The sequence below is a fragment of the Pongo pygmaeus genome, chromosome 8 (genome assembly GCF_028885625.2).
Source record: "Pongo pygmaeus isolate AG05252 chromosome 8, NHGRI_mPonPyg2-v2.0_pri, whole genome shotgun sequence".
Lineage (NCBI taxonomy): Eukaryota > Metazoa > Chordata > Mammalia > Primates > Hominidae > Pongo > Pongo pygmaeus.
In genome coordinates, this window is record NC_072381.2 from 26,226,658 (window position 1) to 26,243,931 (window position 17,274).

The window sequence follows — 17,274 nt, forward strand, 5'->3', positions numbered from 1 at the left end:
ACTGACATGTTTTAAAACCTGGTTGCAGTTTCACAATTTAGGGTGGCCTCAGATAGGCTGTTGGTAAAACTACATCAAGGTTTATTTTTATTCAGTTTTCTTTTATTAGTGGCTTAAAGCTTTTGCATTCCTCCAAACTTGTCTTATTCCTTCCTTAGGTAGCCTTGCCTTCTAGTTGCCAGTAGAGATCAAGGCCATCTAACTAGAGAGCCCTCAAGCATATTTACCTTTATTTCCTCCACTTTTAATTCTTCAAAAACATAGCCTTCATCTTTGCCCATTCCCTCAATAGATATTTATTGAGTGACTACCCCTGCCCAATATTTAGCTGTACATTTGATCCCATCCCTTTCCATTTGGGACACGATTTCTTTCCTCTTTTTGTTCCATATTTTCAAAAATATTTTTCATAGGCTTCTTCCCTTATATTTGTAAACCTCCTAAGGTATTATCTGTTCCCAGAACAAAAATACTACTACCAATAATAATTTGATCTTTTATTCTCCTCCTAAGTTACTGCCTTCGTCTTTACTTATAGCTATCAAACTTCACCAGTTTAAATACTTAATGCTTTGTTCTAAGTATTTTATTACATGCTTGTTAAGGTCACAAATTTCACCTTTTGATGGTGTGGTTTTCTACTAGGTGATTGCGTGTGAACAGCAATTGGATACCACTTATGATGCCAGATGTGACACTTGGTCCCTGGGTATCACAGCCATTGAGCTGGGTGATGGAGATCCTCCACTAGCTGACCTTCATCCCATGAGAGCACTCTTCAAAATACCAAGGTCAGATGACTAACATTGGGTCCAGTATCTGCAGCCCGATTTACTTCCTCCAGCCACCAAGTGTTCATCATGCTCTTCATGGAGATGTTCAGATATATTCCAACAAGTTGGGAGCAGAAGATCCTGGAATATTATTCTGCTTCTTCTGAGACATTGTGTTTGTTCAGTAGTTGCATTTCCTTGGTCTAAGTATAAGAGCTTTCTCTTGATAATCAGTGTGTCTTTCTGTCTTTTGCTAGGATTTGATTTCAGAAAATAGCAGTTCCTCCCATTCTTTATCCCTTCCCCAATGAGTCAGTGAGGCATCAGAGTCCATAGCCTGTGCAAGTGTTTTGCTTTGCTTTACCTACCAATCTAGTAATTTTTCACTACTTGCTAAGATTTCCCTTCGTTCAGAACTTTAAAATAATATTATTAAGAAAATTATGTATAAAATTTATCCAGAAAATAATGATTTTAAACATGTTAATATTTTGAATATGTTAATATAAAACAATAAATTTAGAAGAATAACCTCTTTTGGTGCCATGAAAGCACTTGACTATTTATGTAGCCCCCACTCCTTCATGTGTGTATCAACAGATTTTCCCCTACTATCCTATAAACTAATTTCTTTAAACACTATTTTCTATGAGTGGCGGTTAGTTCCTTGATGTTTCAGATAACTAATGTGAAAAGACTGCCTATATTTATTAAAGGTGTTATTTTTAAATATCTTTTTAAGGATTTCACCTTAATTATAATGCAGTGCACACCCAGAGCCTGTGGTGACAGGGGTCCAAAACATTAGAATATTCGGCATCTAACTAAATTATTATAAGACCAAAACATTTGAATTCATTTTTAATTTTGCCTTTGAATTTCTTGTCCTATCTATATGTTCCAAATTATAATGCCTTGCTTATATATCATCCTTTACATACTGCTTATTTTGTTAAATGGAGAAACAACATTACAGAAAAGAATGGAAAACCTCTATACTATACTAAATCCAAGACATTTCATTAATTTTGAAGAAAGCAGGGAAAAAATCTGTAGTTTCTAACTCCTATTGTCATTCAGTATGTAAGGTGAACTTCTGTACTGCCTTAGCTGTTTTAATTGTGGATTAAACCATCATATTTAGTCTGATGTTATTACTCTTGGCGATAATGCCACATGAAGGAAGGATGACGCTGTTGATAGATATTGTACCTAGGTAACAGGCAATGTGCAAAGTAATTCTAGAAACTGCATCATCTTAGTTATTTCTTAATTATGTCTACCAGCAGTGGAATTCCAAGAATACTGACTATGGTAATATGGAGAAAAAGGGAATCTGAAAAGCTACCCAGTTCTGAGTGTTCTGAAATAATCCAAACTTTGTTATTCAAAGCAAGCCAATAAATCTCATAAAAGGAAATTTTCAGGAGAATAAGAAACAAAACAACATTTCTGGAGAAAAGAATTACTTCTTTTAATGTGCAAATTAGCAATCTTCAAATTGTCCTAAGGATTGTGAAATGAGCTTAGTCCTGATCTAGGGTAGATGAGTAGCTGCACTTTTCTTTAATGAGCCTGTACAAACTGTACATTAATTTCATTATAAGCTATTTAAGGAGTAATGCAGAACTGAAGACAAAGTATTTCCATTTCACTAATGAAAACAAAGAGCTGTTAGAATTAACATAAAGCAGCACTTCAGCAAATTCGACTATCATGGTTGATCAGTGTTGCTTGATTACAGTTAGATCAGCCTCATTTTCAAGTGATGTTCCTTTGTATTCAACGAATGTGCCAAAAAATATATTTGTTCAGCTTAAACGGAAAGGAATTAATAAAATTGTTAAAGTTGTATTCACAGCTTTATCGCTAATAGTATTTTTCAGTTCCTTGACACTTTGTAACATGTTTCCTGCCGTGTGTCCAGTAACAACAGAACAACAACTCATAAGGGCATTCTACCGTGCGACTCCCTGGCACTCTTTCCTCCATATTCCAAACAGGCCACTTCTGTGTTCCCTGGATGTTCCTCAGAGACTTCATTGGGACTCATAGGAAAAAAATACCTTTCCCCAGCATCTATTGTTTCTATTCTGTTAAGTATTGATGTTTCGCCCTAGAGCTAGGTAAAAGCAAGAAGACTCTTCAAAAGAAAAAAAATTAACAGTTGGAAAAATCGGGTCATATGTTAAGTGCTTTCAGAGAAACAAAGACCGTGTCATTTTGTATAAAGAAAGATGAGTAACGATTTATGTGTCTTGGAATTGGAAGAAGATGGAATCCTTGATTACAACTGGCAGAACCTATGGTTGCATTAGTCTGTCTGGCTCTGCCTCTCATTTTACACTGACTGACCAATATACGGAATCCAACATTGATTCTTATTTTTCTAGGAATCCACCCCCAAAACTAAGGCAGCCTGAGCTATGGTCAGCAGAATTCAATGACTTCATAAGCAAGTGAGTAAAAACAGCCTTTTAAAAAACCAAAGATATTCCCTCCTGCTATAACTAAATCTCCTCCTCTTTCTTCTTATCTGTTAAACAGCCCCAGAGATTTCTATTATTTTCTTCAAAGGAAGCATCTATAGTGTCTTTTAAAAGTTGGGTGAATTTATCATTGCTCAGATAATGGCCTTAGGGTCATGTTTATTCACTTATCAATAGCTATGCTTCTGTGGACCTTTTATAATCAATGGACGTGTTCTTCTGTTCACCTGTGTTTTGCCTATGGGTGTCATTTCATATGAGATGGGTCTCTTAGCATACCATTAGGTTGCGTTTCTTTATCCAACTTTATCCTCTGTGCCTTTTAATTGGGGCATTTAGCCTGTTTACATTCAATGTTAGTATTGGCATGTGTGGATTTGATCCTGTCATCATGTTGTTAGCTGGTTGTTATACAGACTTGTTTGTGTGGCTGCTTATGGTGTCACTGGTCTATGTACCTAAGTGCGTTTTTGTAGTGGCCAGTAATGGTCTTTCCTTTCCATATTTAGCACTCCCTTCAGGACCTGTTATAAGGCAGGCCTGGTTGTAATGAATTCCCTTAGCATTTGCTTGTCTGAAAAGGATCATATTTCTCCTTTGCTTATGGAGCTGTAGATGCTTCCACACAGATCCTCAATGGAACTTTGTCTCTGACGTATTTCTTGCAGTTTCCCCTCTGAGAAACATTTCCTGGTTTCTGCCACGCAGTTAGTATTCTGTCCTGGTTGCTATTGATTTGGTTTGTCTTCCTCTAGTAACATTGCCAATTGTATTTAGCTTACCTGTTTTGACATCTTTCTCTATAACTAGACAGTAAGCAACTCTAGGGCACTGAATGTGCCTTACTTGTCACTGTAACTCCAGTGTCTAGCGGAGTAACTCCAGTGTCTAGCAGAGCGCCTAGTACACATTAAAGATTTGATAAAGTTTTACATGAATAAAATAATTTCATATGTGCCTCTTCTGAATACATAGATACAATTACTACAGATGTCAGAAATTCATGCATTCTGTTAAACTAAGGGAAAACTAAGAGTACTTGTTCTTATTTTTTAGACATTGGCATTCTTATTCCTCAGCGTATTTTAGCATTCTGGGGAAATATATTTTTGGTTAAGCTCAATGAAATAAATTGCCTAATTATCATAATACCAATTAGAAATGGCACTGCTCAAGCCAAGGCATCAGTTTCATCTTTTTATGCTTTTTTCTTTTTTTTTAATATCCCCAAATGGCAGCCCAGTTTTCTCATAATCGTAGACTCTGTGAATTGCAGGGTTAAAGGGGTCTTGGAAAGTTGTACAGCCCAAGTTTATATCCAGAGGTTAAATTCTTCTCAGACATGTGCACTCAGTGGCTGTCCAATCAACACTTAAATATCTCCAATCAAAATAGTATTTCCCAATGCAGCTCATTCTACTTTGATAAGCCTCACTCTTGAAAAGTTCTTCCTTAGACTGATCTGAAAGCTGTTTCTCTCTTGATTCCACCAACCAATTCTAGGTCTTTTACCCGTTGCGACCACTGAAAACTACTTGAATCCTTCTTTTAAATATTCAAAGTCAGCGGTCACAGCTGGTTAAACATTCTACATTTGTTCAAATGCTGCTCCTGTGCTGTTGTTTCAGGTGCTCTCACTAGTCCTATCCTTTCTCATGAATATGCTCTGGTTGAACCTATCAAGAGGTACAACAGGCATTAGTACATCTGCTGTATGACCTCAAAAAATACATATTGACATGGAATTTAAACATCCTTAGCTGAGTGGCCTTCTCAAATGGGTTAGCAGTTTTATCACATAGAAACAGATCAATTGAGAAGCCTTTAAAAGCATTTGTGAAGGGAAACTGCATTGTTTGTTTTAATTTTAGATAAGCATTAAAACTATAATAACTTCATTGTCATTTATCTGCAGCTACTGACTTGTAAAGGAGACTTTGCAGTGGAGACATTTTAATTATCACTATGCAATAATCCTTACTGGGAGACGACAGAAGTGGTATTTAGTTGAAAGTTGGTATCACTGCAGCTTAATCACTCACAGATGTGTGCACTTTCACAAACATTTGTTTCATCATATTGTAGTTTGCTATTTTTGAGAGATTAAAAAATTGCAATTAATATATTTTAAGCTTGGGCTGAGCATTTATGAGGAGCATCGCTCTCGTGTGTTAGATTAATTTTTAGGAATATGAATAATAGTTTCAAAACTCTAACTTATCTAATAATTGCATGTTCTTTTTTGCCAGTGCAGGTGCTTAACTAAAGATTATGAAAAGCGTCCAACAGTGTCAGATCTTTTACAGCATAAATTCATTACTCAAATTGAGGGCAAAGATGTGATGTTACAAAAACAACTAATGGAATTCATTGGCATCCATCAATGCATGGGAGGCACAGAAAAAGCCAGGTAATCAAATAATATCTTGATTCCAAAATCCAGAGATTATTGAAAGATTTTGAATAGTTTAACAATGTATTAGTTTTTAAGGTGAATAAAATTTGGAGGTAATGGGGACTTACATGTAGAGTGAATGTCACCTGTTGAATTGCATCTCAATATTGGTAAAATTATAGGCAACACTTTCTTTTTTTTTTGAAACAGAGTCTTGCTCTGTCACCCAGGCTGGAGTGCAGAGGCGCGATCTCGGCTCACTGCAACCTCCACCTCCCGGGTTCAAGCGATTCTCCTGCCTCAGCCTCCCAAGTAGCTGGGATTACAGGCCCCTGCCACCATGCCTGGCTAATTTTTTGTGTTTTTAGTAGAGACGGGGTTTCACTGTGTAGCCAGGATGGTCTCGATCTCCTGACCTTGTGATCCGCCCACCTCGGCTTCCCAAAGTACTGGCATTACAGGCGTGACAGGAGGCACTTTTTAAACAACTTTGTAAGAACAAAGAATGTAAACTTCAAAAGATCATTTTTGTATTGGTATATGTTTTCTTGTGTTTTCTGCTTTTCTATAAAGTAAGATATCTTAGATTTGGGATTTAAAAAAACATATAAAACTTGAAAGACCTTTTGACACTATTGTTTGTTCATTTTCCCTGGTTAAATTATATTTAAAGATCATTTTAAATATCTTTCTACATCCTATTGGGATTTTAAATAGTATATAAGTTTGTTTTAGGAAATTTAAAAGTCACAGAGAAATATACAATGGAAAATTAATCAAGTATAACATTTTAATCTGTAACCTTTTAATATCTTCTTCTTGTTGGATATACTTTTTTTTTTTTTTTGAGACAGGATCTCACTTTGTCTCCCAGGCTGGAGTGCAGTGGTGCCATCTCTGATCACTGTAGCCTCGACCTCCTGGGTTCAAGTGATCCTCCTTCTTCAGACCGTGAAGTAGCTGGGACTATAGGCACGCACCACCATGCCTGGCTGATTTTTGTATTTTTAGTATAGACGGGGTTTTGCCATGTTGCCCAGGCTGGTCTTGAACTCCTGAACTCAAGTGATCCACCTGCCTCAGCCTCCCAAAAGGCTGGGATTACAGGCATGAGCCACTGTGCCCAGTCAGACATTTTTAAACATTTTTAAAACAAAATTGGAATAGTATTGTATGTGTCCCAGAGACTGTCTTCTTTCACTGAATTGTGAATATCCATATAATTAAACATTCTTCTAACACAAAATTTTAATGGCTAGATAGCATTCCCTTGCCTGACAATTTAATGATTAATTTAAATAATTCCATACATTTTGGTAGTTACTAATTGTTTTTACTCTCTCAAGTAACTGTGTAATGAACAGAGTTGTACATTAATCTCTTACTATTTTCTTAAGATAAATTCCTATAGATGGTACTATTAAGTCAAATAATTTTTAAAGTTAAATTTATAATTTCACTTTATTCTTGAGAATCCTATTTGTTTCATCCCAGAAACATATCACTATTTAGGGAGTTGGAAGAAGTGAATAGGACTTTACTTATTTGAATTCCTGTTGTGAATGTACACGTTTAATTCCCATTTGTTTAATGCCTACTATATGCCAGATTTTGTGTTAGGACTTTATTATGTTATCTCATGTGATTTTACAACAAGTCTGAGGAAAATATTTTATGATAACCCATTTTCACAGCTGAAAAGAACTGAAGTTTGCAGAGGTTAATTAACTTGCACAAGGCTGCGCAGGAAATAAATGACTTAGCAAGGATTCAAATTCTGATCTTAAAGCCCAAGCTTTAATTCACAGGAGTAAATGGACTAATGATTGTGGATGATCTTGGGAGATAATAGTCCTTGCCTGTTTGAGTTTACAGCCTTGCTGCAGAGACAGACCTGATATACCTTTAATGAGGAAGAATTAAGTGACGAAAGAAAGAAGCAGATATGTAGTTTATAATGAGGAGATAATCATGGGTCATCCATGCCCATCTTTTTATCTTTGTGTAAATGTAGTTTCATAATCTGCTGCAACCTAATTCTTCCCGAAACAGACAACAAATAATCAAAATAAACAGAAATTGAAGTGTATTCACATTGTGTAGGATGTTCAATGCCAAGAACTGTGAAGGATCTGAGATATTACCCTACCTGCAAGCTCACAATTTGGCCTGCCGGTTTCATGAATGCTGGTAGAAGACACAAGATTCGTGGATGAGAGACAAAGGACTTTACTACTCATTGCCAAGCTGACAGCATGAGTTTATGTTCACACTGGTTCTCCTTGCCCCCTAGAGTCCTAGGGGAAATGTGGAATAGGTGGATGTTGTGTCCACACTTGGCTTGCCTCATAACTGGGAAATCCTGAACTTGGGAAACTCCAATCTTTTAAAGGGGCTGCTTGCATGCTTGCCCAAATTTTGCCTTGGAAGAAACATTATCTTTACCATCCTGGACACCAGATAAAACTTCCATCTGTCCTGGTATTTTTAATTTCCAAGGCTGTTTGCTATACAAACATTACTGAAAATATAGTCTGGAACAAAAGCTAATATAAGACATGCAGAAATTTGAGAGACCTATGAATAATTGTCTCCCAATGTTCAAACGTTGTAAGAATGGTTGCACTACACAGTATTTAGATTGTCATGCTTGTCCTGTAAGTTTCAGTGATTATTGGGCACAGTGTTATGCTCAACACTTTCTGATTCTGAGACACAAGATGTAGTCTTGTTTATCCTGTTAAAAATTCAGAATATGCTTTCAGTATGAGAATTCATGATGTACTCAGTTATGGAAATTTTTCAGTTGTTCTTTTAAATATTGATCCTCTCTCATTCTTTTCACTTTTTATTCCTGAGACATGAATGTTGGAACCTCCTATTTTACCTCACATGTCTTGCAATTTCTCTGTCATGTTTGTCACCCATTTATCAATCTCTGCTATATTCTGAATGAATTCTTCAAAATTGTTTCCCAATTCACTAATTTTCTCATAGAACTGGGCCTAGTCTAGATATCTTATATACCAATATTTTTTTCATGCTGATATCTATTATACATCAACATCTATAGTTTTCATTTATATAATTTCTTACTTGGTGAGTGGTTTTTTGTTAACCACTCTTTTCATATCTGACTTTTTATATCTGGCTATTCATTTTTTCTTTTGGGGGAATGTAATTCCACTTTTTTTCTCTTTGATCTTAAACATACTTTTTAACAGTAACTCTCAGATTTGCATTTCAACACAGGTGAATTGTCCTGATTATTGAGTTCATTTGTTTATTTAATATTTGGTTTCCTTAGTCTAGGGTTCAGAATTTTAGTTTGCCTTCTCATCTTGAGTGGGAGGTTTTTTATTTTGGTTTTTCTTTCCTTCTGCATTCTATTTGGAGGGTATTGCCTTTGCCGTTATCTGGTTTCAGGATTCCCCAGGGCCCATTGTGATTTGAAGGAAATTGCAGATCTAGTTGCTGAGCCAGTGGGAAGTAGATCTTATGTCTCTCCATCCTGCCATCTCGAGCACCTGGCTCCATATAAAAGGAAGAAGCGGCAGAGTTTTTTCAATCTTTTTCCCGGGCAAGGGACCCCACACTCAGCCCCGTTCTTCCCACCACATCTCGGTCAAGGCCTTCATTGTGAATGTGTGTTTTAGTTCCTTTACTCTCCAGGCCTCTTTTTCCCGTTTTTGGTGCCAGACTTTGAATCAGCCTATAGTTTCTGCCCTCTTACCTGGTGTTTTTGTTTGCTCTGTTAGGTCCTCTCTAATGCTCATCTTGTTTTAGAAAATATCTTTGTCTTTTTTATTTTATTTTTTAACATGTAAGAAATATTTTATTTTTTATAAACGTATGTTTGGAAGAGGTGGGAGTTGAACTTGAATGTTTACCCGCAACACTCTCTTGACCATGGATCTTAGTTCAAAGGAGGAGGGAAGATTATCCTGCCCTCAGCATTCATATTCACACTAGTCCCAAAGTGTGAGACATACTCAGGCAAAAGAAAAGAGGCTTGGTTATGCTACTGGCAACACATTAAACAAAAGCTGTCTTCTTGAAGATCATGAAAAATAACTTGATTTGTCACAGTTTCTGATGTTGGTAAAATGGATAAAAAAATCTGATTGTATTAAATCAACATAGCTAACTCAAAGCTGACATTTTTCTTTTTGTACAAGATATCCTTTAGAACTGAAGGTATGTGCTTGGCAGGATAATTTTTTAAAAATTAAAGATTCAGCTTTAAAGAAAATGGTCCTAATATAAATTGAATACAAACTGAATACTTTATAAACTTCCTTGTTGGGGAGAGGTGGAGTGTTGGGAGATACTGTGGAATGGATATGAGAACTTTCTATTTTAAGTCAAGACCTGAGTATAAAACACATCACTTTTCTAACTTACTCAACTATTCTGAAGAATTAAGACCATGTTGTAATACACTCCTCGAAAAACGGGAAAGCATTTTTCACACGAGTTAAAACTGACAATGTTAGAAGGCAGACTAAATTGGGAGAAGCTCTAGTTATAAAATATTTTAAAAGAAAATTTTTCTTATGAATCCAGTATTTTTAAACAGTTGACTATCTGATTTAATGGGAATAGATAAAAGTCATTTGTAACTGAAATGTGCTATTCAGAATTCTTGAGTAAAACAATACAAGCCCACTTAAAAAATAAAGCAGTTTAGTGGGCAATATTGGATGGCTCAGAGAACGAAGAGGATGGGAGAGAGCCAGGTTTAGTCATGAAAGCAGGAGGCTTGAACTGTCCTTCCTCAAGAATCACCAGCTAAAAGGCTGCCACTGAAAACCACCCACTTTTCTCTAACATTGCCTGCAGTGACACTAGTTTCTTGAATGCTACAACCCACTCAAAATATTTGTAAACTGACTTTGAGCTTTATGTTGCTTCCTTGAGGTTCTAAGTTCCATACTGTACCATTTGATCGCCCATGCATAGGTCACAGGCCCATACTGTAGGTGAAAGTAGGTGGTGAGAGACACTTGGTCTCAGCTCACTTCCAGCTTCAATGTGAAAGGCAGAGTCCTACCTGCTAACCATTTTGAAATTTCTTCCCCACAGCAGAAGGGTATTTTTGAGCTGCTGAAGCAACAGGTGGATAGCCATTATATGGAATATTTTTTATTCTATTACATTTTATTTTAGAGACAGGGTCTCACTGTTGCTCAGGCTGGCCTCAAAATTCTGGGCTCAAGTGATCCTCCTGCATCAGCCTCCTGAGTAGCTGAGCTTACAGGCACAAGCCACCACATCTACCTCCCATATGGAATATTTAACACTTCCTACAATTCTTTATTTTATATATCTTGAACATTTGCCTAAAAAATTATTTAAGCTATGATTGTCATTCCTCATAAATAAAGAAAATATCTAACCCAGCATCTACTTAAATAACAAAGTCCAAATTAAAACTTTCTTTTTTTGAAAGTCATATTATTAACATGTTAACATCTTAAATTTCTTTTGTGTTTTATATACAATGCAAAATAACTTTAATATTTTACTTGATGCTCTCAATATGCTAGTGGCAATTACCTTTGATATTTATAGATTGTTATATTTTGCATATAATTTCATAGAAATAGAAAGGATTTAGTAACTCCTTTTTCTTATTAATTTTGGTTTCTTAGACCAAAAATACTGGCTGTATTTGTGGTGCTGTTGCAACTAGTCCACTTGTCCCAGCATCTTTGGTTTTCAGGCCAGAATATAAGGCATATTTGAGACATATGTGGAAGGATTAACAAAAGAAAGACAAACTAAAAATTGACCATCCAATCAGTGTTAAAAGTACCAGCCAGGTGCGGTGGCTCACGCCTGTAATCCCAGCACTTTGGGAGGCCGAGGCGGGTGGATCACGAGGTCAGGAATTTGAGACCAGCCTGGCCAACATAGTGAAACCCCGTCTCTACTAAAAATACAAAAAAATTAGCCAGGTGTGGTGGCAGGCGCCTCCAATTCCAGCTACTCGGGAGGCTGAGGCAGGAGAATCGCTTGAACCAGGGAGCCGGAGGTTGCAGTGAGCCTAGATTATGCCATTGCACTCCAGCCCGGGTGACAGTGTGAGACTCCATCTCAAAAAAAAAAAAAAAAAAACACACACACACACAGCCCAAGCTGTCAATTCCTTATTAGGTGTGGGACTTTATGTAATGTAAATTCGCTCAAATAGGATTTTTATTTTACAAAACAGAACAATGCAAAGAGAAAACAAAAAAAATCAATAGGAAGTAATAATAGGGTTCCTTCCATGTGGCACAATGCATGACTCCGTTTTATGTTCTATTTTCTGGGCAAGATAATTTTTCTTTAATGGCTCCGACTATGTCATGATGAGAATTATTCACCCTTTGGAACACGTACGCTTTTCCTTAACACATAAGACTTTAAAAATGCTATCCCCACTGCTTTTCTAACAACTATGTTTTCCATTCCCATCTCCACGTGACTGAAAGATACTTCAAACTCAACATGTCCAAAATTAAACTTATGGTATTCCATCTGTGTTCTTTGTTCCCTTATTTTATTTTATTTTGTTTATTTTTTTGAGACAGGGTCTTGTTCTGTCACCCAGGCTAGAGTGCAGTGGCATGATCTCGGCTCGCTGCAACCTCCACCTCCTGGGTTCAAGTGATTCTCCTGCCTCAGCCTCCCGAGTAGCTGTGATTACAGGCGCCCACCACTGTGCCCGGCTAATTTTTGTATTTTGTTTTTTTAGTAGAGATGGGGTTTCACCATCTTTGCCAGGCTGGTCTGAAACTCCTGACCTCGTGGTCCACCCGCTTCGGCCTCCCAAAGTGCTGGGATTACAGGCATGAGCCACCGCACCCGGCTGTTCCCTTTCTTATTAATGACACCACCACTTATCTCATTATGCCAACCAGAAATCCAGGGATTATCTTAGCCTATTCATCTCTCCTACTTTTTGTTTTTAGTCCAAACCAGGACTAAATTTCTTACGATCCCACTCAACATCAATTGTGCTATAATCTTTGCTACCCTAGAAATCGCGGATCGAGATGACATCCATGTTTTCTCAACATTTGTTGAGGCCATTGTATAAAGGTCGATAAAAGTTCTACACAGAGGTCTGACAGCTGAATCCTTTATAGAGGCTGTGCTCTGGGGCTAACTTTTTGGTAAACAGGGTAAGACAAGCACATAAATAACCATTATACAAAGTTTCAATCCCATTTCCACTAGCAGGAACAGGAGGGCTTATCCAGGAGGTGGCCTTTGAATCAGCACCACGAGGGATAAACTGGACTGAATCATGTGAAGATAGAGTTACCACAAGATGAACATTATAGCAGGAGAAACAGCCTGAGCAAAATCATAAAATCAAGGAGATAAGCTGACAGAAAGGCAAGCATTTAATCAAGCTGTAAGGGGAAAACCCAGAAACAGGTTTGGAGAGGTATACAGAGACCAGGCCACTGAGAGCACTGAAAGTCAGACTGAGAGGTTTGATCTGTGTCCATGATAGCCCACAGTGGGGAGTACCCCATCGCCAGCTCTTAAGTCACCTGTGTCCTACTGTGCACCAGCCTTTTGTTGGTTCTAAAGGGTAAATTATGGGTACACCAAGACAGACTACAGCAATAATTTTGGATTCATTTTGCTTGTTCCCAGTATGACCATTTTCTCATACGTTTCTTTTTAACTTTAAAATATGGTATTTTTTTGAAGGTAGCGGGAGTTGGTCCCAACTATGTTTAATTATCATCTATCTCTAAATGTGCTTAACTGGGTCTTGTCCTTTTGCCATCTTCCATTACACAAGAGTGGGTGCCCAGCCCTTATTACAGACACTTGAATCCCAACCCCTGCCTTGGACTGCCAGGATGGCAACGCCACTGTCTACAGCAGCCCACTAAAGCTAGGTACCCAGACAGGAGTATTTCTCTGCACCTAGTTCAGTGTAAGTCGATTCTAATGGCTCCATAGATGAAGTAAAGACTGTGTCTCAAATTAAAATTGGAAACAGGAGAGCACCGTTCTGAAAACAAGATAACCTAGAGTTCGCTTTTATTCAGATAGGAATCTATCATGAATCAAGAAACTGGATAATGATAGCTCCATCATTAAAATACATGGCCATTTGCTATGACCAGATCTAGTCGCTAGTCTAGAAAAAAAATAGAAAAGGAGCTACAGTTGACATAAAGATAATTATATTAATAATACTAACAAAGGCTGATGTTGAATCTTCAGTGTTGAAAGGATGATGAATTTGCTTCAAAATTATGTATTTAATAAGCTGTAATAGGCAAGACAGGCTAGTGTCTGGATATTTATATATTTAATATATTGATATATATTTAATATTGGTATATATTTAATATTGGTATATTTAATATATGTGGAAATTTATTTGTTTCTGTGTTTTTATGTTTTTTTTTTAAATGGAGCATGTGTGTGTGCACACACATCATTTGTGCTTATATTCTAAGTAAGATTTTATTTTAGAAGATTCCCATCTTATCTTGGCTAAAATAAAAAGTAAAGGAATTGTCCCTGTCAGTGCTATAAGGAAAGGTCTCATAAAAGAATATACTGGTAGCTGTGTCCATCCAAGAAGGACAACTCAGGAAGAAACAGATAAAGCTGGGGAATACAGCAAGGATCCTTCTAGGACAAGGAAATTTGGAAAAGAAATAATAACTTACTCTTTCCTGTCTTAAATATTTCCTTATGTCAGTCTTCAGTACTTCCTCTTCTAGAAAAGCTCCCAGAATAAAAACTAAATGGCTTTTTAACGTGGTCTCCAGGAATTTTAAAAGGAATAGGCAATTGAATAATTATTCCCTGGAGAAGGCCATTGTAAGTACCTCTGCTCCTAGGTAGCACTAAATAAAGGAATTCAAGTAAATAAGAAGAAGCAGTTGCTGATACTAGAAAAAAGTTGTAAATAGTTCTGAGAATAAGTTACATTGTTGCTTCAAAATGAAACAGCGTAAAGAACCATCATGCAGTCTGCCTACTTGTGCTAAATACCTAGTTCAGTTCCTGTCTTTATCATACCACTTCCCCCCCCGCCCCCCGCCAAGTAATTATACAATCATAGATTATTATTGCTGGAAAGGAACTTTGAATGTGGATCCTTATTTTAGAGATCAGGAAACTAAATCCCAGAGAAATTGAATCCTGCCTTCTGAGATGATAGCCAGTTAATGACCAGCACAAAGCTGTAACTCAAGTATAATGATTTTTCAGACTAGCTCTTTTACTAGTTTCTCTTTTCCTCACTAGTGTTAGAAGTTGGCGGTCACAAAACTGATGGTTTGAGCTACTTCGTATGGTTTACTCACAATGGGCATTTACACTTAAATTTTATTTTATTTCTTTGGTATACTGCAATTAGAGTTTGCATTACTAAGTAGAATATTCAGTGGTCAAGGAATCTTTGTTCATGTTTTCCCTAAGACTTTTTTTTTTTTTTTTGAGACTCCCGCTGTCGCCCAGGCTGGAGTGCAGTGGCGCCATCTTGGCTCACTGCAAGTTCCGCCTCCTGGGTTCACACCATTCTCCTGCCTCAGCCTCCCAAGCAGCTGGGACTATAGGCGCCCACCACCACGCCCGGCTAATTTTTTTGTATTTTTTTTAGTAGAGATGGGGTTTCACTGTGTTAGCCAGAATGGTCTAAATTTCCAGACCTTGTGATCTGCGTGCCTCGGCCTCCCAAAGTGCTAGGATTACAGGCGTGAGCCACTGCGCGCGGGCCCCTAAGACTATTTTTTAATTAAATTAAGGATACAGAGTGTGGGAACAACTAAGTTTAAGATGGGTATCTAACTTATCCTTGAAATGTTTGGGAAATAATAATTTAGGAACTAGGTTTAATGACACATTGATATGGGTGTTGACAATCATCAACATAGTGATCTTTTCATTTCTTTTGGAAAGAGTCTCTCACACCTATGATGAGTTTAGGGGTTTGCCTATGTTATTAGTAGCCAAGCTCTCAGCAGGGGCCAACAAAACTCTGCATTCAGTGAAAAAAAAGGCCTGGACCATTTTCTCTAGTAATTAATACTGTAAGTTGTACTGCACTCTCAGACTTTTTTTAGCCTGTTATTTTGTGTGCTCTACGTGATCTACTTTTCAGTCTTTAGTTTCATTTAGGCTTAAAATGACAAGTCGCCAGTGGCTCCCATCACGAGTTGCTGATGACAGTAAGTGTTCCTAAAAGGACCAACTTGCTCATCTCTCCCTGTGGATCCACCCCCACTGTAGCCTCTGGGGCCACTTGCTGGTTGATGAACCTGCTATGCATCTTCATTCCTCTCCATTTTGGCTCATGGAGTGTTATCTCCTTGAAATCTCACCCACCTTCATTCCGTTCTTGGGAATATACTTAAAACCAGTCTCCAACTGTTGGCACCTTTGAGACACCTTTCCCAGAAGTTACAAGTATGTATTTACACTTCCTTTCCTCTGTGGTCATACATCACTTTGTTCTTCAGTTAGACACACCTGGGATAGAGTCCCAATCCTGCTGTCTATTAGTCTTGCCATGAACTAATTTTGTGACTCTGTACAAGTTACTGAACCTCTCTTAGACACAGTTACAACCTATTTATAAAATGAGGACACCAATAACACCTATCTGGTAAAGGTGAGAGAATAAATTAAATGAAATAGAAAGCATGAAGCACCTGCACAACGTTAGCAGTCACCAGCATTTTGTGGATAGTTAGATGCATCTGTATTTTACAAATCTTAATCATCTGTGTCTCCAGTGCTGAGTCTAGTACTTTGCATGTAGTAAGTGCTCAATATATTATTTTGAATTGAAGAGTTTGGGTTGAGATCTGAAATAGAATGCCTTGATTTGGCTTTATATGTTCAATAGACACAATTAATAGTGCATTTAGCTGTTTATTACTTACTGTGAGAAAAAAATTGGAGAACCAATTAACATGGAAGATTTTTTGAGATAAAGGTTTTGAAATTTTGTTCTAAATTTTTAATAGATACTTCCAAATCTATTTTAATATATGGTGAGAGATAGGGATCTAGTTTCATTCCTTTGCATATGTATACCCAGTTTTCCCAACACCATTTATTGAAGAGACTGTCTTTTCCCCACTGTATGGTCTTGGCACCTGTATTAGACCATTCTCACACTGCTCTAAAGAACTACCTGAGACTGGGTAATTTATGAAGTAAAGAGGTTTAATTGACTCACTGTTCCTCAGGCTGTATAGGAAGCATGATTGGGGAGACCTCAGGAAACTTACAATCATGGTGGAAGGGCGAAAGGGAAGCAAGCACATCTTCACATGGTGTCAGGAGTGAGAGAGTCAAGGGGGAAATTCTACACACTTTCAAACAATCAGATCTCATGACAACAGCAAGGAGGAAGTCCACCCCCATGATTCAATCACCTCCCACAGGGTCCCTCCCCCCAACATTAGGAATTATAATTCAACATGAGATTTGGGTGGGGGCACAGAGCCATATCAGCACCTTTGTGAAAAAAGAGCTCACTGCAGATTTATGGACTTATCGCTGGGTTCTCTATTCTGTCTCATTGGTCCATGTGTCTGTTTTTATGCTAGTGCCCTGCTCTTTGGGTTACTATGCCTCT

The 17,274-nt window shown here is 37.5% G+C and overlaps 1 protein-coding gene across 3 annotated transcripts in view; it reads left to right on the forward strand.

Moving 5' to 3' along the window:
* The window catches only part of MYO3A (myosin IIIA), a 271,671-nt gene that overhangs the window by 84,369 nt on the left and 170,028 nt on the right, over positions 1 to 17,274 (forward strand). For 2 of the 3 annotated variants that reach the window (XM_054436017.1, XM_054436018.1), the window contains exons 8-10: positions 646 to 791; positions 3,167 to 3,232; positions 5,517 to 5,672. In XM_054436017.1, the coding sequence (XP_054291992.1) occupies positions 646 to 791; positions 3,167 to 3,232; positions 5,517 to 5,672 (368 nt within the window). Of the gene's footprint in view, positions 1 to 645; positions 2,634 to 3,166; positions 3,233 to 5,516; positions 5,673 to 17,274 lie in introns of those variants that run through there. The other variant, XM_063669682.1, reaches the window with a different exon arrangement.